The sequence below is a fragment of the Lepidochelys kempii genome, chromosome 8 (genome assembly GCF_965140265.1).
Source record: "Lepidochelys kempii isolate rLepKem1 chromosome 8, rLepKem1.hap2, whole genome shotgun sequence".
Lineage (NCBI taxonomy): Eukaryota > Metazoa > Chordata > Testudines > Cheloniidae > Lepidochelys > Lepidochelys kempii.
Window position 1 is genome coordinate 23,197,351 of NC_133263.1, and position 23,221 is coordinate 23,220,571.

Consider the following 23,221-nt stretch of genomic DNA (forward strand, 5'->3'; position numbering starts at 1 on the left):
CTTTTTGACACACTTCAGAGGATTTCATGCTGTGCAAACTCTGCATGCTGGTGGCTCGTAACCTACAGTGGCGATGAGTTCTCAAGCTGAAACTGGGTTTTGCCTTGCAGCACATTCTTCGGTGGAGAGATAACTTTCAACAGATCTGAAGTACTTTTGTGCATTGTTCAGGGGATCCAATTACAACTTGCTATGGAGCATGATTTTTAAGATGAATACCTACCTTGATGATAACTACAATTCATCATTACCTGGATATTTGGACTACTCTGTACTAAGTAATGGGAGTCTCACTGCAAACAACTCTAATCAGTCAGCAAGCAATCTCAGTTTACCTGCCTTGGATATCACTAGGGCTATAATAGTGGGGCTTGTCCTAGGTGCCTTCATACTTTTTGCTATCGTAGGTAACATCTTGGTAATTCTCTCTGTAGCTTGCAATAGGCATTTAAGAATCCCTACAAACTACTTCATAGTTAACCTCGCAATAGCAGACTTGTTACTGAGTTTTACTGTCCTTCCGTTTTCTGCTACACTAGAAATTCTTGGCTATTGGGTATTAGGGAGGATATTTTGTGATATCTGGGCAGCGGTTGATGTGATGTGCTGTACTGCTTCTATCTTAAGTCTGTGTGCAATTTCTATAGATAGATATATAGGGGTGAGTTATTCGCTTCAGTATCCAACTTTGGTAACTAGGAGGAAAGCAATTCTTGCCCTCCTAAGTGTCTGGGTCCTCTCCACAATAATCTCCATTGGACCTCTTCTGGGATGGAAGGAACCAGCACCCAAGGACGATAAAGAGTGCCGCATCACTGAAGAACCTTTCTATGCCTTGTTTTCTTCTTTGGGGTCCTTTTACATTCCTTTGATTGTCATCCTGGTGATGTACTGTAGAGTCTACATAGTGGCCAAAAGGACAACTAAAAACCTGGAAGCTGGGGTCCTGAAAGAAATGTGTGATTCCAAGGAGCTGACCTTAAGGATTCACTCCCGGAACATTCACGAGGACACTTTCAACAGCAGCAAGGCCAAGGGGCACCACCCCAGGAACTCCATAGCTTTCAAACTTTTTAAATTCTCTCGAGAAAAGAAGGCAGCCAAGACCTTGGGAATTGTAGTTGGCATGTTTATCTTGTGCTGGTTACCTTTCTTCATAGCTCTGCCTCTAGGTAAGTTGGGGATCAAGGAATGAGGGTCAATTGTTTATTACAGAAATGTCAGATAAAAATCAGCTGAATGGTGTCTAGATGCCATAAAGACGGATGCATTAGAAATGCAGATAGATAGATAGATAGATAGATAGATAGATAGATAGATAGATAGATAGATAAAACTACATCATAATTTCCCTCTGACACTGTTCTTGCTGAAAGTCATGCAAAAACTTTGCAGTGTTTGCAGCCTGCAACAAATCAGCTCAGTTGTCAGGTAGACAGATGGCACATGGATAAAACCTTCACATATTTTTTCTTAACACTTTATATTAAGGTTCCATTTATACGTGTTTTATTTTTAAATGTTTTGTGGACACTTTTGTAGCATGCTGAATAGCAAAAGCCATGTATTAAACAGATGCAGGCAGCCCATTCAGATGTCATACGCAGCTTTTTAACACGTTATACTGTCAGCTGTTAATAATACAGACTAGGTTGTAACATTTTTAGTCAAAATGGCCTGATCCGAAGCTCTGGATCCAAACACTTCTGAACTATGGGGCATTCAAAATCTAGATATGGATCCATACGCAGTGACCTGACTGCATCTCTTCTTTTGGGGTCTGATCCAAAGCCAAGGGAAAGTCTCCCATTGATTTCAAAGGGCTTTTGGATCAGGCCCTTGAAGAGGCTGCAGCTGGAACTTTTAGCAATCAATTCTTTCATTTTTAAATGCTCTCAAACTATGTACATTTAACTGAAATGTTACCAAAGCATCCTACATAATCTTACACAGGGCTGCATTCCTGAAATCCTTTTGACATTCTCCCTTTTTGTCCTTAATATTATTCACCACCTTGAATCAGCATCACAGCACATCTCACAACCTGTTAGCACAGAATTCTTAAAACTTCTTCTCTAAAATCTCTGTCCAAAATCAGCTGTTACGCAAAGCAAATGATCCCACTGGCTAACTATGAAAGAAAATGGAACATAGCCTTCTCGGTGTTCTGTGTCTCTTATTTACTTAGTCACTGTAAAACAAAATATTTCTAATCCAGTCATTGTGGTAAGCTAAAGAATTTGTTTATACATTTCACCTATGGTCCCCTGACTCCCGCTGAACAAATTGTCTCTAAACTGCCTCAAAGATCTAGGGGTCCTGGTTAAAAGTTTTAAGTTTATCATTTTTACTGGATCAAACTATGGATGTGCTATTCTTTGTGCTAGATTCTCAACTGGTGAAAATCAGGAAGATCTGGCTCGATGTGTCTAAAATTAATCATATAAAAACCTACAAAAACATAATGTTACAGATGTGACAAACCCGCAAGAGCAGTGAAATTCTGAGTTGAAGTCTCCGGAACTCAGCCCCCCTGATGTCAAACATTGTCCTCTGTCAGAGAAAGTTCCACACTGGATAACGCTACAGATCATTGGGAAAATACGTATTTCATCCATACAGGATAGACGTGTTGTGCAAAGCATGTTTACAAAGTACAACATTACAGTCTAGATATAAAGAATCTCCAAACCCATGCAGTAGAATCCAGTGGTTCAGGACCCTCTGATAAAGTAAATTAGTTCAGTCCCTTTGTGCTTAGATTGCTGTAGCAACCGTAAAAAAAATCACAGTTATATCCTGGCATACTTAAATATAAAGGGCCAGATCCTCAACTGGCATAAATCAGTGTAGCCTTTTAAGTCAGTAGCTTCACTTGCTGATTTTCACTAGCCGAGGACCTACCCCAAAATCATAGTAACAAGATATGGAGTCAAAGGAGGCCATATTTTGACACGTCTTCATTTTGCCTTGAGAAAGGTTAAAAGCCGCTGCAGGCTCCCTGCTCACGCATGGGATGGCTAATGAATTGTTGCTTAAGACACTTGAGTGAGGAATTTAAAACATCAGTTCACCTGTTGTCTCCTCAACCATGAGCCCAAGATGTTGCAAGTGGAGTGACTGATCAAAAAGTCTCAGCACTGTGTTTGGAGACACAGAGATTCAGAGTTGGCAGCAGGGACCGAGGAGAAGCTATCTGGCTGAAAACAGCTGTTCTGGCACCTGAGGTCTAAGGCCTGACCCTGTGAGGTGCCAAGCTTCCACAGCTCCCATTGAACAAAATGAGGAACTGAGAGAACTTGGCACCTCACAGGATTGGACCTTTTTTGGGATACTGAAAGTGCTGCTACTTAGGTCCGTTATGAGATGCTTTTTGGTATCAGAATCCATTCCTGTTAGAGGGTACATACTCATCAGTACATTAGAATAGCAATCCAGTCTTCTGTGTCTGCAATCTCATATCTCTGCCAGCCCACTGCAGGAGCCCAAATCCTTGTTCAATGCTCTGATCCCCAGAAAAATGTTAGCCAAGCCTATTTAACTGCTATGTACTTTTCCTCTTATTACTTTTTCAATTGTTGCTAATCACCAGGAACAGGAGGTGTATCAGGTCCTAATTCACCTGATCTTCTTCCTTAATTCATTCAGAGATGTCACAATCCTATTTGTTTGACAATACATAGTTGTTCCACATTGATGGATGGTCATTTATATTCACCTCTGCAATGCTTTGAAAATGCATAAAAGTTAAAGGTGGAAAGGACCTGTTATGTCAGCCACATCCCCATCAATACAGGATTGTTATCTATGGTACGTTTTCTGCTGTTGGGTCCAAACTAGTTTTTAAAGTGGCTTCTTCTACTTCCCTGCAAGTTTCTCTTCATAGTTCAGTCTACATTTTCCCTTTCCGAAATCCAGCCCATTATTTCTAGTCATATCTACATGCACACTCCTTTGCAATCATCCGGCTTTCCCCTCCTGATTCATTCAGTGATGACATGACCCCACAATGTGTATGGATGTAAAATAAGAGCAATTCTAGATTTGCAGTCATGTGAGAATGATCAGAATCTGACCCAATGCATCTTGAAACATTTTACAACTGTACAGTTATGCCTGAATCTTGGGACGCTGAAAAATATCGCCTTGGCGAATGGTTCTGCTAGTATATAAATAAGTTCTTTTCGTCTCAGAAGTTCCTCCCCTCCTGCGGCTTGTTCCCCAGCTAAAGTTCTAATCCTTTAGTTGTGACATTGCAATAATTTCCACAGCTACCTGTGGTGCTGTTCCAAACAAAGGATTAGAACATTAGGGCTCCGGGGGTGGAAATATGCAGCAGGGTCAGACGAATTCTTGAGAAACAAAGATTTTGGTTTCATAAATGTGCTCCTTGTAATAAAGAACAAGGGAAGAGAAATAATATTTCGCATTTACCTAGTGCTTTTCAACCAAAGATTTCAAAGCACTTTACAAAGATGGAAAAGTACTGTGCTGATTCTACAAATAGAGAAATTAAGATACAGAGGTTGCGATTTGTTACGCATCCTACAACCAGTCATTATAGAACCCTGATTGCTTGATGGCCATGCCTAGCTCTAACCACTGGGCAATGCTGCTTCCAGAATTAAGCATATGATGATGCATGCACCAGAATTGTTTCCAAACAGAATAATGTGCAAAGTTTCTTTTTCCCCCATGAGGTACCAGCTATTCTTTTATGTAAATAAGGCCTACATTATACCCCTCTTGGGCATGTTTATAATCACTCCGTTTATACAGCCAGCTATCCTGCTATTCAAAATTATGTGTGATGCAGTATAATGAATAAAATTAAGGCATATATGCTGTCAAGGCAATTGGTAGCTCCACCAACTCAGCAACATAATTTCAAAATGTAAATATCTTGGTTATTTCAAAATAAATATTTCTTTTTTTCACCCAAAAATATTCAACGGCACCTGGAACATATTAAACACTGTTGAAAAATGTCAAATAAAAATAGACGATTTTTAGCTAGAGTAATGGGAAAAGACGTCTGAAACCATTTGCAATCCAGACTCTCTTTTACATGAGGTGGAACCAATTTTGAGCCATTACATGTATAAAAAGAAATGCATCCAGGGTGAAAAGGCTATATATGGTGCAGCAGGGCTACAAGTTGCAACTCAATGTTATTTCTAGCAGGTGAATTATTAGGCAGAGCTTTCCAAAGAAGTGTAAATGAATTAGGCATCCAACTCACAATTTGACCAATACACGTGTGGCACCCAGCACCTGCAGGCTCCTTTGAAAAGCCCAGCCATAAAGTTTATACATGACATAACACACATTGCAGGGGGAAAAGCCACCACCACCACAAAAAATTATTAATATGTAAGACACAAGTCCTGCAACTTGACTTCACTGGGGCTCCAGACAGGTACCAGGGTCTACCCATTGCAGCCTAAATAAACTCGGATTCTGCAACCACTGAAATTGGATGCAAAATTCACATTGACATCAGTGGCTGCAGCATGAGAGATCAGATGTATGAAAGAAAACAGCAATAATGTTACTTTCAAAAAATGTTACTATTTTTAGTATTTTTTAATCTGACAATAAAATAAGTAATAATATTAGGGGTCCTACAAGCAACCAATATATAAGTACAAAGTTACAATGTAAGTTTGTGTTATATGGGGCCTGATTCAGCATTCCCGGTGTGCCAGGAATTGAGGATCAGGCCTCATATCTTTCCATGGAAATCACATTTTATCAAAGGTTTTAGGTCTAGTCCTGCCTTTGTATGTATAGGCTCCTAAAGACTTTAAGCCTATTTCTTCCTATAACCCTCTTTAGTCTAGCTGTTTAAGATTGGTGCCCTCAAGTTGCCAGTTCAGCATCAGATAGCATTTCAGCCCTTTAGAAAAGTATATTTAGCAATTTAATCATATGCTCAGTTTCAGCCTAAATCTTTGGAACAAAGTTCAATAGCTCAAACTGCAGGACGAAACAGTTCAGTCTATTCTCTGACCAATGTACATGAGGCCAAAGATCATGATGGACAGTTCGTGCAGAGGCCCAGCACATGTTGTCACGTATGGAGTACTCACCCTTCTCAAAAGGATTAATTGCAGCACAAGGCCTACGTGCCACTCAAGTTCCACTTAAGTCCTATTCACAGGGGTGAATTTTATCCAAAATACCCAAAGCAATTAGTTACTTTCCTTGCAATGTTTTATTTTTCAAAGCAAAGCTGTTTGTCAAAACACCTGAAATTGTATGAACATCCGGGGATTGGATGCTTCTTTTATTTATTAACTTAAATTTGGAGCTTAAGCAAACAGGCAAATGTTAAAACACATCATCACACAGAAGTAAATATGCAAGTAAAATACAAAAACAGTTTGAATACAAAGAAAACTATTGACAGTAACTAGTCACCTAAAGATAACCATCAGCACTAAACACTACAAATTCTAAACAGACATCACAGGACAAAAGAGGCTCTGATTTCCAGTGATACCAACCGGCCTCTGTAAAAATGCTAACGAATCTCAGGAAGGGAGGTAATATGGATATCTTCTTATTTTCTAGGGCAATATATTTCTTTGTTGTTGGGAAGACTCATACTTTATTGAGCCAGAAGATTCAAAGAAGAAATATGGGGATTTAGCAGCTATTACCCTTAAACAGAGAAAGGAATTGATTTTTCTAGTGGGGAACATTGCTATCTATCAACACTCAGCAGAGCAATGGACATATGTCCTGATCCTGCAGACGTTGTGAACGTGTGTAACGTTACTCACATCCTATTGCCTTCAGTGGGATTATTCATAAGAGTAAATGTATACACATGCACAAGTGCCTACAGGATCAGTGCCATAGTAGCTGTATGGGATAGGTGTTTTTTAATGCAAAAATGGACAAATCTATTAAATGAAGAGCAGGGGCAAGAGTACAGGGTTTAGCAGCATCTGAACAAATGGCCTGATCCAAAACCCATTGCAAAGCTGTGTCCATTGTTATTTCAATGGATTTTTGATTGAGCCCTAAAACCCTGTGCACTAACCTGCTTAATTAAAAAGCCATGAATATCAGAGTTTAGAATGGAAGCCAAGATAGCCTCTCTATAGCTCTCCTATTAGGTCCCCCAGGTAGAGGGTTATCCTTTACCAAAGGTATCCAAGAAAGAATGTTTAGGCCATACATCAAGAATAAGAAGTTTAAAAAAAATGTTTATAAAGCAAGCCCAGTATTTGAAAATGCATAAGTGTAATAAATGAAATGTCTGCAGACTTAGATTAGCTTTTTCCTAATCAACTAATCCTTTGCAAAACAAGTGCAAGCCCTGGCCATATCCTATGCAGTTAGCCAGCTGCAAAACTGTTTTGTTCTGGCCAAAAACAATAAGATCATTAACTCCCAAGGGCTTCAATGGGAGAAAGGTTGGGACTTAAGAACATTATATTAAAATATAAAAATACCATAAATGAAAGTCTTGATAATGGGAGAGGAAGACAACTTAAACATAAAGGCCCAGATTCCCAGCTGGTATAAATCACCATGGCTCCATTGGCTCAATGCAGGCATACTGATTTACCCCAGCTGAGGATCTGGCTGACAGATTTCTATTTGCATTTAAGTTATTGCTTGAATTTCCCTATATGCATTTTAAAGGACTGTTTTGACAGCATGTAAATAAAAGGGAGAATGAACTTGAAAGAATTTCTGCTATCCACGAAATGTCCTGTATTTCTGCTGATAGTTACAATATTACAGATGGGTCACAAAGAATTCCAAGTGGTATTTTATTTAAGATATTGGCTTCCTCTTCTTTCTTTCTTTCTTTCTTTCTTTCTTTCTTTCTTTCTTTCTTTCTTTCTTTCTTTCTTTCTTTTTCTTTCTTTCTTTCTTTCTTTCTTTCCAGAAGATAAAGCTCTCATTGTCCTTCCTGTTACAAAATCATTCTTAGTACCTATTTTCAAATGGGCTATTGTACCATCACCTTGATTGATCTATATGATCACCTTCAGCCCTCATATAGATTGCGCCAATCTTAACTTCAGATATCAAGTCTTGTATTATGCTTTGTAATTTGTATACAATAATGCTTTGTAGTTTGACTACATCTTTCATCTGAAGATCTACATACGTGGACTGGTCATCCAAGCGGCATGAATTGCTGGGTGGGGCCTCAGAGATGGCCCCAATCCCTAGATGGCATCATGGAATGTGCCAGCCAATGACTCTCTGTCATGTTAGGAGGGTTATCATTGGTCATTCCCAGTGCCCCTATTACATTCCAGGACTGAGTGGGTGAGTGGCAGGGGACTGACCATTAAAGATGTAGATGGGTGGGAGTAGAATCTTATCTACTCCATTCTATCACTGCCTGCAGCATATGGGACATACAAGGACCATGTCAGTCACCACAGAAAAGTAAAGACAGGGCTCTGCTCTGGGCAGGGTTAGACAACACAATGGTAAAAAGGCCTGAACCCTGTCTACACTATAGCTTCCACTATTGCGTCCTCCAGTGAAGTTTCACTGGAGGTGAAATATGGATCCTATTTTGGCCAGTCTGTAAACAAGAGCCAGAGCCTTGTATAGTGCAGAATGAAATCATACTGTGTTTGCAAGGGTGAGTTGTTCACTTGGAATTTGACATACCATTAATCACAGATAGATGATGTGGATGATAAGAGAAGGCATCTGAATGTGTGGATTTTAATTAGGCTAAGAGGACAAAAAGCAAAGCTACTCCAGGCTGCCAGAAGGCAGGGACTACCCTTGCCAGAGCTTTTTGTCCTGTTTACCAAGGTATTAGTACAGAGAAGTGCTCTTTCAGAGTCTGATTCTGCATTCCCTGCACACCCTGTACTCCCACAGAATTCCCTGGGGAGTTTGTGTGCACAAAGAATACGGATCAGGCTCTATGAGTGTAAATGCTATTGGCTATTTAATTATGCTAACAATGTTTACGGAGTTGCATTTCCAAATTATAACAGGATGGGAGCATGAGTATGCATCATTCATAAACCACTGAGACAGATAACAGAGCCTCTGTCTGTGACTTCAATTACCAAATGTTTGTAAACTAGGGGGTTTTATTGTCTGTTTTAAATAAGTTTAGAGGAATGTAAACAAATATTGAAGGTTGGAGGCAAAAAAAATCAGAAGCTTCAGGAATCCAATTAACCCTGAAACCTTGGCACATTGATTTGGCCACGTGCATTGTAACAAGGACTATAGCAAACTAGCAAAGTTCAAAGAACAGGAGGACTTGTGGCACCTTAGAGACTCACAAATTTATTTGAGCATAAGCTTTTGTGGGCTACAGCCCACTTCATCGGATGCACAGAATGGAACATACAGTAAGAAGATATATATATGCATACAGAGAAGGTGGAAATTGCCATACAAACTGTGAGAGGCTAATTAATTAAGATGAGCTAGTATCAGCAGGAGAAAAAAACTTTTGTCGTGATAATTGAGATGGCCCATTTAGACAGTTGACAAGAAGGTGTGAGGATACTTAACATAGGGAAAGAGATTCAATATGAGACTGGGAGTGGCTGGGTCTGACTCAGTGTTTGGAACTTTGGAACTCTTCGTTTTTCATTCATACTGGATTACACTTCAATTCAGGTAGTTACTAAATACTATTGTGTGCTTTGATTTAATCTTTTAAAAAATCTATCCAGTGGAACTTTCTCACTATCAAGTTTCACTTTCACATTACATTTCTCTGTAAGTAGTGTGCTATTACCATAACAGCAATTCTAGATCATCATCCTACTTTTGTATGAACAAATGATTCCCATTTGTTCCTATAAATGACAACAGATAGATTTTCCTCTAAGTGGGCCCCAAGGTATATAAAACCAAATGTATACATTTTTTTTAATATGGTCCCTTTATCACTAATAGCTAGAAAAGGTGACATCTGAGAACCTACATCCACCAAAACTTTGTTACTGTGTGATCATACATCTGCCAAAATAGCAAAATGATTAATGTCCAGTACTTCATCTGTCTGGCCAGAGCAGGTATTTCTAGTGTAATAATGAGTAATTAACCTATATGTTTAATACCACTTCAACATGTAATTAAAGATGGGTGCTAGGCTAATGGAAAATCATAAACTGTAAAGAGAAAAGGGTGATTAGAAAATAGAAAACTAGGAAGATGGAGAGAAAAATTAGATAGGAGGGAGGAAGAGGAGAGAAAGAATAACTTATAAAAATGAAGAGAAGAAAGGAATAAGAGAAGAAAAGTGACAGAAAGCAGAAAATAGAAAGAGACAAAGAAACACCAGGGGGAGGTAAAGAGAAGGAGGAAAGGAAAAGAGGAGACTGCCAGTAATTTGGAATAAAAATGGTTTACAGTTTCCCACTGGCTGGGCACAAATGAGAAATATATAAGCACTCCCAGCAAATCTATATTCAAAGAACACCCACGCATGAAGATTGTCAACCCACTTACATTAAAACAAGGTGTAAATCAATTGATATTACCCATAGGCTTCCTGGTACTCAAACCCATTACAGCAGAAATAAAATATATTCCCTGCAAACAGGACAGATGAAAGGAAATGTAGCCACACAACTGAGGTCCATGATGTCATAAATCTGTCACAGTTTGATTTACATGGTGTTCACAATTTATTTCCTTTTGCATGAATGGAAATGGCATAATTAACTGCCTGACATAAACATACCAAAGCCAACTTCAACAGCATTTCCTTCCCAGGCACGTGCTATATCTTAGGGGTTTAAACTGCTGCCCATCACTGCAGCATTTGAGCACCTTAACCATATAAAATCAATAGCAATAGCAAAGACCCTACTGAGCTTCATGGAGTCTTTGGCGTATCCTCCTTTTCAGGGTAAAAACTCTGTTTGAGGTAGGGTTTTTTGGTTTAGTTTGGCAAGTCTAACTATTTACGCTCAGTTCTTTCCTACAAAAATGAGAACAGGACCCTTTCAGATGTACTGTACTCATCAGAATAAGTTTATACTTAAATGAAGAGTCTTAACTTTGCCATCTTGCTGTCACACATTACAGTAATATAGTTACTGGTGGACTGAGGTAACAGGAAACTATTGAGCAAATATTTATACCATATTAGGCTGCTGAGAATGGATCTAGAGCTTGGAGAAGAAATGCCCCTCCTAGAAATCTGCTAGTTAAGGTGTCAGTGGATCCACAAAGACTTTTGTTTTTCTAGCTATGATTATCCATACTCTGGAAATACTCCCAGCTAGCTTTTAATGTGTGACACAGAGTATGGCAGTGATGGTTATTGTTATATATTTGGCTTTCCCTGTAACAGGTCAGAGTGCGGATAAGCCTGAACAGCCAAGCCTGAACAGACAATGATTTTAAAGCTGGTCTGTGTTGTTTTTCCAGACACAGAGTATTTTTAATGTTAATAGCTTTTACTTTAGATTAAAGGAAAACAAAAAAGCAAGAGAGAACATGAGAGATTACAGTGTGTGTGGCTCCTCTGCAGCAGGCTGCATCTGAACTGTCCTCAATGTGAAGTTTGGTTATGCAAGTGTAGAGTGACCAGATGTCCCGATTTTATAGGGACGGTCCCGATATTTGGGGCTTTTTCTTATATAGGTACCTATTATCCCCCACCCCTGTCCTGATTTTTCACACTTGCTATCTGGTCACCCTATGTAAGTATGTCAGGATTTGGCAAATCCAGAGGATCTTCCTACTGTTCGCCCTGCTGATTTAGGGCCTGATCCAAAGCCCACTGAAGTCCAAAGCTCATTCAAAGGCTCCCATTGAATCAATGCACTATGGATTAAGTCCCTAGAGTGGGACTGGAGCCCCAGTGTTTCGGAATGCTCAGATTTGGAGGGTCACTATAGAGATGGGACTGGCCACAAAGTGCTGACCTGCATCCAAGCTTTCCCAGTGTTGGAGGGTATTTGCCCCCATTGTTTCAGCTCTAGTCCATTGCTAGCTATTTCTTAGTAGTTCCGTGGGGGAAGGCTGGGTGTTCTTCTGTGTGTGCCGAATTATTTTCTACGCTTTGTTTTTCCATCTGGGAAAAAAGAAGAATATAATTAGGTAAGAAAAGAAGAGCAAAAAAGAAAAGACCTATGTTTTGTATTGCACAGCCCCGGGTCCAGTCCTGTAGTCCTTAGACAGGCAAAATCCCAGATGTTAACAGGAGCCATGATGTGTACAAACTGCAGGATTGGGACCATTATCAGAAGCTGAGCCCTATAGAAATAGTAGAACATAACATATAAGTTATTTAGAGCTTGATCCTATGAAGTGCTCATTACCTCTCAGTGTTTTCCAGAATCAGGCCCTTGATGACGGACAGTTACCCAAGAGCTAGTTTGATAGGTTCATTTCAATTACCCAATGCTATGCTGGTTTTATATGCTTCCAAATGTGTAATGACAGGCTAATCCCATAAATTGTTTCCCACAGCCTTTGCCAGTTTCACTGAGGGTGACTTATATAGTTTGACTGTAATAATAAACAGTTTGTTAAAAACTGTTCAAAATGCTAATGACATTCTAATTGAAATTAACTTTCACTAGAAAAAATACTTTTGAATTCCTAATTATGTTATTCACTTTTGTTCAGTCTCCTTCCAACCTGAATAGCTGTCATGTCTGGTGTGTACAGTTGGTAATGATAGGGATTTTTTTTTTCAAAATGCCATAAAAAACTACTAGACTGATTGAGTTCCTGGTATATTTACTGTTCTGCATTATTACTGGATAAGGGGATTTGCAAAATGGCTAGAAGAGAAAGGTGTCAAGGCTGCAGACAGAGGTAAACCATATGCAGTGCTATATTTAGTGAATCACAATGTAAACCATCATAAATAAATATAAATAAATAAAATAAAAAAAAGAGAAGAAAAAATACATTCCCTGGCTGGGAAGTTATTGAACACGAAGTGCCAGGAAACAGATAGTTTAGAGTGGGGGAGTTATTCTGGCTTCCCCATCAGGAATAAATCACTGACGAGATAATTATAGGCGACATTTTTTCAGCTATTCTGAAAGGCAATCTAAATCAGGACTGGGAAATATTTAATCTGTTTATCAGACTGTGATGGGAAAATAGCTAGAGATTAGAGTAGGAAATATTAGTTTGTTGTTTGGAGACTGTGCCTGGTAGGATTAGTTTTATTATTTTATCAAGGTACCAAAATAGCCCACAGTTGTTTGCTCCTGGCAAGTTAATTACAAGGTAAGGTATGTGTGCATGATGAAATAAAAGACATTGTCAGTACCAAGGAAGGAGCAGCGAAAAAGGTGATGTTAAAAATATACAAGCTAATCAAAATATATTTTTCCTATCTTTACTGTAGGATAAGTGTCAAAGGAGCTCTGTGCAACAGTGGCCAAATTGTGCCCAGGTCTGCACGTTTAGAATGAGGTGGTTCATACAGAGGCCCCTATCAAACTAAAATTCCTAATAATAAAGGGCCTTCTATCTTTGTGGGAAATTCATCTATTGATGTCTTTGGAAGTCCCACATGCAGAAATGGGAGAGGATATGAAACCTGAGACACTTTCTAAAGTCCTGAAGGGAACATAAGAGCACAGGGCACTATTTGCCTATTCAAAGGCCACACAAGTAACTACCTTTGAAATGAAAAACAACCAGCATCCACCTCCACACCCAAATCAAGCCCACTACAACCACAACCCTCACCACAAGGCAACTCCACAATGCCCCCTTCAACAGCCACTTATAGTATGTGGAGAAATAACACATAGAGATAAGATTGATAACACAGCACGTCTCCTCACTCTTGCAAGACTCAAACCCTCTCTCATGCACACGTGCGGTGAGCTTGCGTGTTTGTGGCCAGACAGCTGCTGTGTATTCAACTGATTTGTTATCACTTAAACTGCGGAAATGGGAGCACAACAGCATTTTTCATTGGACACAGAAACTTTTAACATTAGATGTCCCAGTGTATTGTGATAATAATACCAGTCTTTAAACCCACGTTAAAAAAAAAACCCGGCAGATTAAATTATTTTTCTGGCAACTGGCAAATCCATTTAAAAAACCAGCCAGGCCAGGCAACTACCAGTCAGGTGGTAACCCTAAAGGCTGCCTTAGCTATTGGCAGATGCCTAGGAAGCAGCTGCAGAAGATAAGGCTTGTTGGGCTGGCTGGGCTCCGAGGAGCAGGAAGCCTCAGCCGGGCTCCCAGGCAAATGCTCCCCACCCCCCAGAATGTGTAACATCATAGCTCGGGGCTGCTTGAGCTCTGCGGGGCTTTGGCCACAAGTGCAATGACCTGAACAGGTCCATGTTGGCAGCCAACCTACACCTGTCTCCCACTGCCCCCAGGCAGTCTCTGAGCCCAGGTATCATCACTTCCCTACCACTGTGTCCAGGCTCTGGAGACACTGCTGAGGTGCGGGCTATGAGCCCGACAACAAGGCACACAGACGGGAAGGTGTGAGTCTGTGGGGGGCTGGGCAAATGGTGTGAGCTAGGATGGGCTGGGGGGTACAGGCAGGTGGTGCAGTGTGTGGGTGCTGGGCAAGGGACTGGCTGTGTGGGTCCAGGCCAGGGGTGAGACTCCCACTCTGTCCAGTGAGAAGAACCTTGCTGCCTCTGTGTGAGGGGGATTGTTGTCCCCAGCCCGGATTACTTTGTACAGGGTAGAGTTCTGCAGTACCCGTTACCCAGGGCCCTATGGGCTGGGAGCACCAGTGCTGGAACTGGGGGGGTCAGGGCAATGGCTTCCCACTTTTAAAAGTGGGAAGGCCATAACCCCCTACTTTTTAACAAAATAAACATAAGCGCAGAATTCATGTCCCCTGCAGATTTTTTTACCCCCCGCAGAATAGATTCTGCTGGGGAGATGCTGAAATTATACCGTTTGCCCACCAGAGCCCACTGTGGCACCAGAAGAGAGGCCAGGTGGCTCATCGCTGGAGCAGCCAGCCATGGAGAGGGAGGGGACACTTTGGCCTTGGCATCTGCACTTGAACAAAGTTGGTTGGGAGCTGCTCTGGCCAGTGCCTGACTGTCAGACTGCTCTCCTCCCATGGGATCTGTCACTGGGGCTCAGCAGCTTCTGCCTCCCGAGGCCATTGTCTGCCCTGTCAGCCTCCAAGTTGACTACCCGAGGTTTGGAGGTGGAGATGACAGCTGTGGGGGAGGCACTCAGTGCCTGCCACCAATTTTCTACAGAGGCAGGAAGGGGCAGCTGACTAAGGATTTGCCTAGGGCAACGGATTGTCCTGAGAAGCTTCATTGTGTAGTGAATTCAGTCTTTCTAACACCAATCCTCACTTAAATAATGGATATATTTACGGAGGGCCAGATTGCCAGTGGGCCTCTATTCCTGCAACTTGCTGGGTTGCAAAAAAACCCACCATTTAAATATTCTCAGTGGTTCTGTGTTGGGAACATAGGAGGTAGACAAGCCCTAGATCATTGTGTGTGTCCCCACAGGAGCTGGACACAGTCCCCAGGCTCCCCACAGAGGACTAAATGGAAAGTGATGCTACATTTGATCTTGGGCAACAGTAAGAGAAGAAACTCTGTTCAGTCTTTACAAGTTCAGCAGTAAATTAACCAAATGCCTCAGTCCCATTAGTGAGTGTCTGAGGGTTAGATTGTGTCTACCGTTACAGTCATGCTTTGGGGCTGCTGTGGAGCTCCCTACTCCACTGAGACTTTAAGGAAGGTTTATCCTTCCCACAGCTGCCAGGAGTGCAGCAGAAATGTAGAGTACACTGAACTTAAGGATGGTGCAGCCTGCTCTGCCTGGCAGAGTTCCTCCTCCATCTTTGCCCTCCTTGGGATTAGATTCACCTCTGGGGACACACAAAAATAGCAGTCAGTGCTCCTTTGAGCTCGGGGACTAAGGCTGTTATTTGCCCTTGTGTGGGACACATAGGAACGTATTGGCACTCTCATCACCCTGTGTGCCTGCACAAAGGTCAGGGACCATATGAACCTAAATAAAGCATTAAAATGTGGCAGGTTTAACCTGGCTAAGCTGATAGCAAGCTCAGTTTCTGGGCCAAAGGATGTGGTTTCAGATCCCAAACCAGGTCTTGGGCTCATAATCCAAACTGACTAGTGCTAGAGGGGGATTCTATGGTAGAGGCATCATCATTCAGAAGATCGCTGAGTTTTCGCCAATATTCCCTCTCTGTCTGATAGCATGTGGGTTTTTGCTGAGCTCAGAATAACTGCTGTATTTGTCCATGACCTCTGCACTGCCAACGGTAAGCATGACTCAGCAAAGTGCTCAACTTTCATTACTTTCAGGTGTCCTCAACTCTGCTTTGTGGGATTAGGACCTATCTGAGTCATTATTGCAAAGTCTTATCAGCTACCCAGTATGGTACAATGACAAGACAATGGTTTTGGGACTCATGAGAGGTGGGGTTCTATTCCTGGCTCAGCAAGTCAGTTTGCCTCTCTGTGACTTAATTTCCCCATTGGTAAAATGTGGATGATAATGCTTTGTAAAAGCACTTTGAGTTGACCTACAGATGCAAAGTGCTGTGTAAAAGCATAATAGTTATGTTTCTATTCACAAATTTGTTAATTCTCCTTCAGTATGATAACATCTCTGTTTGCCAGTTCACCTTCAAAATAATTATCCTAACATCTAATATGTTCCTAAAACTATGCAGTAATCCTGCGTTATATACTAAATTAAATTCTCTAGCCTCCAGAGCTGTTTTTATGTATTTGTAAGGCCTGCGTTGTTCAGCTAAGAAGTCACTGTTTTTATATAACTGCCTAAAAAAGAGCTTTTACCATACATTTCTATAATTTAATAGCTTGAAGGATATCCACTTATCAAATTAGTATCCCTTTGTTCAGAAAAGCATAATCTTGGACACTGTAGTGTAGGTAATGAATTCTAGGCTTTGTGTGCTATCTCCACAGGTCTAAAAAGTCTTATCACAACTGGTTTTGTTCATTTTTGCAGCAGCTGCGGGAAATAAAATAAATAAATTTGGAAACAATCAATTAATCACCAATGTTTTAAATACCTATCTTTAATCTTGTTTCCATACGACTTTAAAAAAGCAATAGAGAAATATGCAAAACTCTCCTTCAAATGTTGCTAGATATAGATCATTTTTAAGTCCAAACCACTTTCCAGCTGATATGTCTTCAGATCTTTGCTGCTAAGCACTCAATTATGGATGGACTGCAGTACTGTAGTTGCTCTGTAGGTTTTTTTTAAATTATCTGCCAAGGCTCAGTGACATTTCAAGAATAAGAACTGAGCACATGCTACCTCGCTCAGCCTGGGATGTTAGGAAGTAATTCTCTTCACCCTTGTGAAGTTGCCCTTTTGCATACAAGAACTCAAACTGACTGACTGGATATTTTCATCAGTAAATACCTGAAAACTTGATTATCCTGAAAGTGTGCGAGAGAGACATGCCTGTTACCTTCTTTTCTTAACTGTATACTGTACACATTTCCATTAGCTCTTTCAAATATTACCCAATTTTTCATGACTTGGCTTTTGTTTTAACCTTTTCCACGGCTTTGTTTTAGATTTTGATCTTTGTATGTCAGTATGTTGTATTGTATTCTGTTTATATGCAAGACAGCACATACAGACGCATCCCATTTATCTTTCCCCATATGCATAGCCACTCATTTCTTCTGTGGAACTCCTCTTGCTTTACTTACCCATAGGCAAAGTCTTTCCAGCAACCTTTCCTTCTTCTTTAACTATTACTTATTATTTAAAGAAAAAGACACTGTCGAATGGATTATGTTCAAATTTTGTCCTGCCCCAAAACATTAAAATCTAGTGGAGGAATTTCTTCTAGATTCTAAATGTTTCCAATATTAAATATATATATTCCATTCTCTTGTGGGGCAAGAGCCAATGTTTATGTAGGACTTGCATAACAACAATATGTGCTCTTCAGTTCCTTCATTAGTCCTACTGGTCCTTAATATCTTGAGTTCATCTAGACTTTATGCTGGTTCTGGAAAACAAAATAGAGACCCTTTAAAGGATAAGCCCCAGACTAGTTTCCCCATATAATCAGGTTTTGTATTTGTGCAGTACAATCACAAGACTTTTTTCTTCAAATCCAAAGGAAAATATTTGTAATTATTGTTTAGAAAATGAATCCTGAAAGAGTTTGCGACTGAGTGTATGGGAGGACTTGGCATATCTTGCCCATATTGGCTCAAGTCATAAGCCTGGATCAAGTTTCACTAAGACAGTATAAGGGTTTCACATCCTTTTCATGATTTATTCCCTAGAACCACATGAATGTTTGTTGAATCTTTCATTAAAAATACTTAATGCTAAGCAGACGCAGTCAAGGTGTTTGCATTATTTTGGTTTGTCCGTTGGAAACCTATTGGGTACTTTTCTCCAGTGTTAGACTCTGTGCTGCATTCATCACTTCCTGCAGTTCCAAATCAGGGCTGAGCCTTGGGATCTCCATCAGATGGGAGGGAGAGGCCTGCAGACTATTAGGGGCAGCACAATGGTTAGAGACTGGTTTGTGCACTGAAATGCAGTCCACTGCAGAAGGCATGAACAAAGCACTATGCGCCTTTTAAATTCCACTTAAACCCTCAGAGCTAGATTGGCACTTTACTTCTAAGCAATAGAAAGAACCAGCACCTAGCTGCATCACCCAATAAGCAGTCTAGGGAAGGAATGGTGACTTTGGGAGCCACCATTCCCTCTTGCTTTGGGCAGAGGCAGGAAGTAATCTCCAGTTTGTCAGTATTAATAGCACATTACTTCTCCCTCTGCACCAGCTCAGCCCTGCTGGTTGGTGCATGGAGGAAGGCAGGCTGAGGCATAAGCTGTATTGAATGTGCTTATCTCTCCCTAGCTTCCATGGGAGTTAAGCTTGCTCAGCCCCTTGTAGTTACTATCAAGCCTACCATGCTGACTGGAAAAGCAGCAGCTATGCTTATCTGCATGACACAGCTGTTCCCCTACTAAATAGCACATAGCTGTGTCCATTAAACAGGGTTTTGCATAGCTTTCAGGCCTAGTCCACAGCCTTTGCATTGCTGGGATAGATGGGGAAATATGCCTTCAGTCACATCCCTCCCACCACAGTAAGGCAATCTGATAGCTATTGCTGACTCGGGTGCTTTTATCATCTGAAACTGCTCCAGTGTAAAAGGATTCTGTTCTCAGAGCCTTGACATGTGGTTCAGCTGCATCTCTCCATTTTCAAAAGACCTAGAATCTAGTTCCAATTCCTGAAATTAAGCTCCCATATTGAATCCACCTACTCAGCTTGCTCCAGCTAGAAATATACAGTAAATGTGTGCAAGGGGCCCATAATGTTAACTCAGAGCCTTCAGGCATTCTTTCAGAATGTTCCATTTTGCTAAATTTCATTTTAATGAATTAATAAATACATTAAATGCTTTGCTAATATAGTTTTCTATGTAACAACCACAATAGTTGATTCAGGGAAATTATGTGATAGTGAATGGGAAGGGAAGTGTTCATGAGCTAATCCCTCTGCTTGTGCTATAAAAATGCCGAGAAGCCCTGGTCTATGCAGACCTGTGTGACCTTTAACTGATTTCAGGCTTAAATAGATTTTGTATCTTTTGAATATTATTTCCTATTGGTGACTTAGATAACCTAGATGGGACAGGAGAGAACAAGTGTCCAAACCTAGGGTTGCCATAGCAAGTTTGTGGAAATGGCAAGTTATGTCTGAGCACAGATACGCACCAGGATGAGAGGCACAAAAGGACCTTGTGAATATAAACAGATCTGTCCCTATTGAAAGTGACCTACAAATGGCTCTCTGCAGTAGGAACTCTGTGTGTTTTTTACGGTGCCAAGAACAATGGGGCGCCCTGATCCCTTACTGCAATATAAATAAATATACAGAGGTTTGGGGGGGGCGCACGTAAATTGAGCTTATGCACCTTTTTGTAGCTGCATGATGAAAAAAGAAAATCAGGCTTCTTTATCCAAAAGAGCTTTTGGGAGGGTGGGTTTTGTACCTTAGAAATATCAAGAATGTCAAGTCGACTTTAACTGAAGCGGCAAGGGTGATAGAACTTTTTAACAAAGGAATCCTCACAGGAACGTCCATCAACATCATGGGTTCACCTTAGTCTCTTTATTAAAGGCAGTCAGGACCAGTTATCTCAGATGATTTCTCTGCTTGTTTTTCCCTGATAGGGTCTCTGTTTTCTGCTTTGAAGCCACCTGAAACCATCTTCAAGATAATTTTTTGGCTTGGCTACTTCAACAGCTGCTTGAACCCAATCATCTATCCCTGCTCGAGCAAAGAGTTCAAGAGAGCTTTTATACGGATCCTGAAGTGCCAATGCCACCAGCAGAAGCGGCTGGGGTGGTGGGCCTACAACTACAGGAATTGGAACCAAGGCTCCTTCGAACACTCACGCAAGGACTCGTTGGAAGACAGCAGGAGCTTCCTAAGCGGCAGTCAGAAGACATTATCCTCAGCCACCCCTAGCCCCAGCTACCTGAGCAAAGTCACTCACCCTCACATGGAAATGTACACGTTCCAGGAGTGGAAGAGCTCCAGCTCCTTCCTGAGCCCCCTACAGAAAGGCAGCAGGCAAAAGGACTCATGCCACCTCTTCACCTTCAAGCTCTCAGAGCACAACGGATATATTGCTGCTGGCAGCCAAGCCTCAAGCAACGGGGGCTGCAGGACCATCTGTGACACCCTGAACAGCACAGCTGATTGCAGAATGGCTGTTGAAATGAGCGAATTCTAAACGCTGTTCCCTGGATGCAGGAGGGCCTGGTCTCTGGGCTCATCTGCACACATTAAGTTGGTTGGTATTTAACCCAGGTGAAGACATGAACCTGCACCCCATCTAGACATGCTTGACGTGACGCTGGGAGGGAATTCAGCCAGGATGGCAGTAGCAGGCAGCCTAATATCAGAATATTGGCATAGTCTCACCATTGCAGGGAGACCAAGTTGATCGCCAGAGATGCTGCAGAAATTTGTGCACAGCGCAGGGCAGGGCCCTATGAAAACAGTGATGTGAACTCAGCCAAATATTCAGCTCCGATGGAAAGGCTGTAGAGCAGCCAAACACACACACACACACACTATAGAGAGAGAGAGAGAGAAAGAGAGAGAGAATATAAGTAGAGAGAGAGAGTGTATCTTCAAGAGGAAGTGTGGTTTTATTTGTACCTCTTCAGGGTACCACCAGCTGCTTCTGGTTTTGCCTATAAAATCCTTACCTGTCGGTGTACTTCACTGAACACTAGCACTTTAGAAACCGCAAACAATGTCAGAGATTAAGGTAACTTCACATTTATACATCACTTTTATTTATTAATATCCAATTTGCATTCCAGCAGAGCCTCCTTGCTCCCTGTCCCATTTGTGCATGTGCGCACACACTGGGGTGGTATCTCCCATCATACCCACTAATATCCTTTGGCGCAGCGCTATGGGTTGGCGATGAGTTAAAAATGGGAGTGAACTAACTTGGCTAAACTCCCCTATCTTTTATCATGTTATTTTTTTGAAAGCTTAAAAACATCAGCAATGGTCAGGGCTCAGTATTCGTGCTCCAGCACATTAGTAATTGTCCTGTAAGCTTACAGGCAACCAAAGGGTCTGGTTTTCAAAGCAAAACCCATAAATCACTCCAGATCCTTCATAAACAGCATTGCAGACATAGCAAAAAGAGCACTGACCGCTGGAAGCCCATAGCCCAGACTGAGAGCAAATATGCTGGATTTCAGTAAAACCCACTTGGTGCTTTTGGCAGTGTTTGGAGGTGACATTGCATTTCTAATGACTTTTTCTTTGTCACTGCAATCAGAAGTGGAAAAGTCAAAAGGATGCAGTTATATGAGAGTCCCACTTTTCTTTGCATCCTTCAGCTCAGTAACATGGTATCCTAAACCAGGGGATCTCTGAGGACATCTTCTCATATGTTTTAACCCATGTTTGGAAGTTGTTTTCATCTCTTTCAATTAAGTGTGAATCATGAAACTACGACTGAAGTTTTACATAAAGTGGTACAAACCATGGCAACTGGTCTTTACTCCTTCCTCTGACACAAGGCTTCCCTTATTAGGAATTTTAGCAATGTTTTTGTGAATACTGAAACAGAGGCCGAACCATGAACAGATGTGCAGAAAACACTTAACAGATGTTTTTACAATGTTGACTCCCATGAGAGCATTTCCCTTGGTTTCATTGCATATGTATATTCCCTCATTAGGCTGATGAAGATGGATGTGATCTGTGGTTGGGCCAAATATCCTCCAGCTCAGTGAGCAAAGATAGGGAAGTTTTGTGTCTAGGTCACCACATGTTCATATACTACAATGATGAGAGCCATATACATACATATACAGACTTAATGTACGGCACCTTGGGTCTGATCCTGATTCCATTGAAGTCATTGGCAAATCTCCTGTTGTGTTTCAATGGCCCAATCCTGCTCCTGCTGAGTTGCAATTTCTTCTTAAAGGGACACTGCTTATTAAAATAGAAAGGATTTTTAAAATGTTTCCACTCTTTTTGTCGCTCATTTATTTTTTGTATTCTACTCAGCTCAGAAAAGGAAGCTAGACTGGATGATTTTGCTTTCCTCTTGTGCTGCACTAGCATATTCCTGTTCTCTTTGAGTTTCCCTCAGTGTAGATGACTGTGTGGGGTTCTTTTGCGTAAGTTTTCATTTTAATATTTGGAGGGGCACCCACTGGGGGAAAATGTTATAAAAACATTTCTAGTCACATTAGGTTGTGTAAATTATTGTTGATTACAGATCAGAATTTTGGGCCTAACTGTGTGATAGTATCCTTCTAAGTTTAGCTTAACAGGTGATTCACGCAGTGTAAACCCAAACCAAAACATCAACCAACTTTGGAGAACTTTTCAGAGCTGATGGTAGAAGGTGCAGCACAGCCAGCATTTCACTCCTCTAAATCCTTTAACAAAGCAGCTTTGAAAGACTGGCATTTCTTTTTATTACTTTTGGTTCTTAACAAAAGCTGCATGATCCCTGATAATCATTTAAGCTCCTTAAATAATTGTATTTCATTTTAACGAGATTTCTGTAGTCACCTGTGGCAAGCCTTGAAATTTGACCTATAAGCACTTGTCATTTTTATACATTGGATACTCCTTACAACTTTCCAAAGAAAAGATTCCTCACTGCTGATTTAGCTTTTCAAATTTACAAAAGGGAATCTTGGTCATTTGAGTGCAGAAAAACCATCTCTCTCCAAG

General features: G+C 41.0%; 1 protein-coding gene across 1 annotated transcript; it reads left to right on the top strand.

The window, feature by feature from the left end:
• Positions 1 to 199: 199 nt before the first annotated feature.
• Positions 200 to 21,325, top strand: ADRA1B (adrenoceptor alpha 1B). The gene is made up of 2 exons (XM_073358165.1): positions 200 to 1,172; positions 20,167 to 21,325. Exons 1-2 carry the CDS (start codon positions 200 to 202, stop codon positions 20,730 to 20,732), a joined length of 1,539 nt encoding a protein of 512 aa, XP_073214266.1. The 3' UTR covers positions 20,733 to 21,325.
• Positions 21,326 to 23,221: the final 1,896 nt, after the last annotated feature.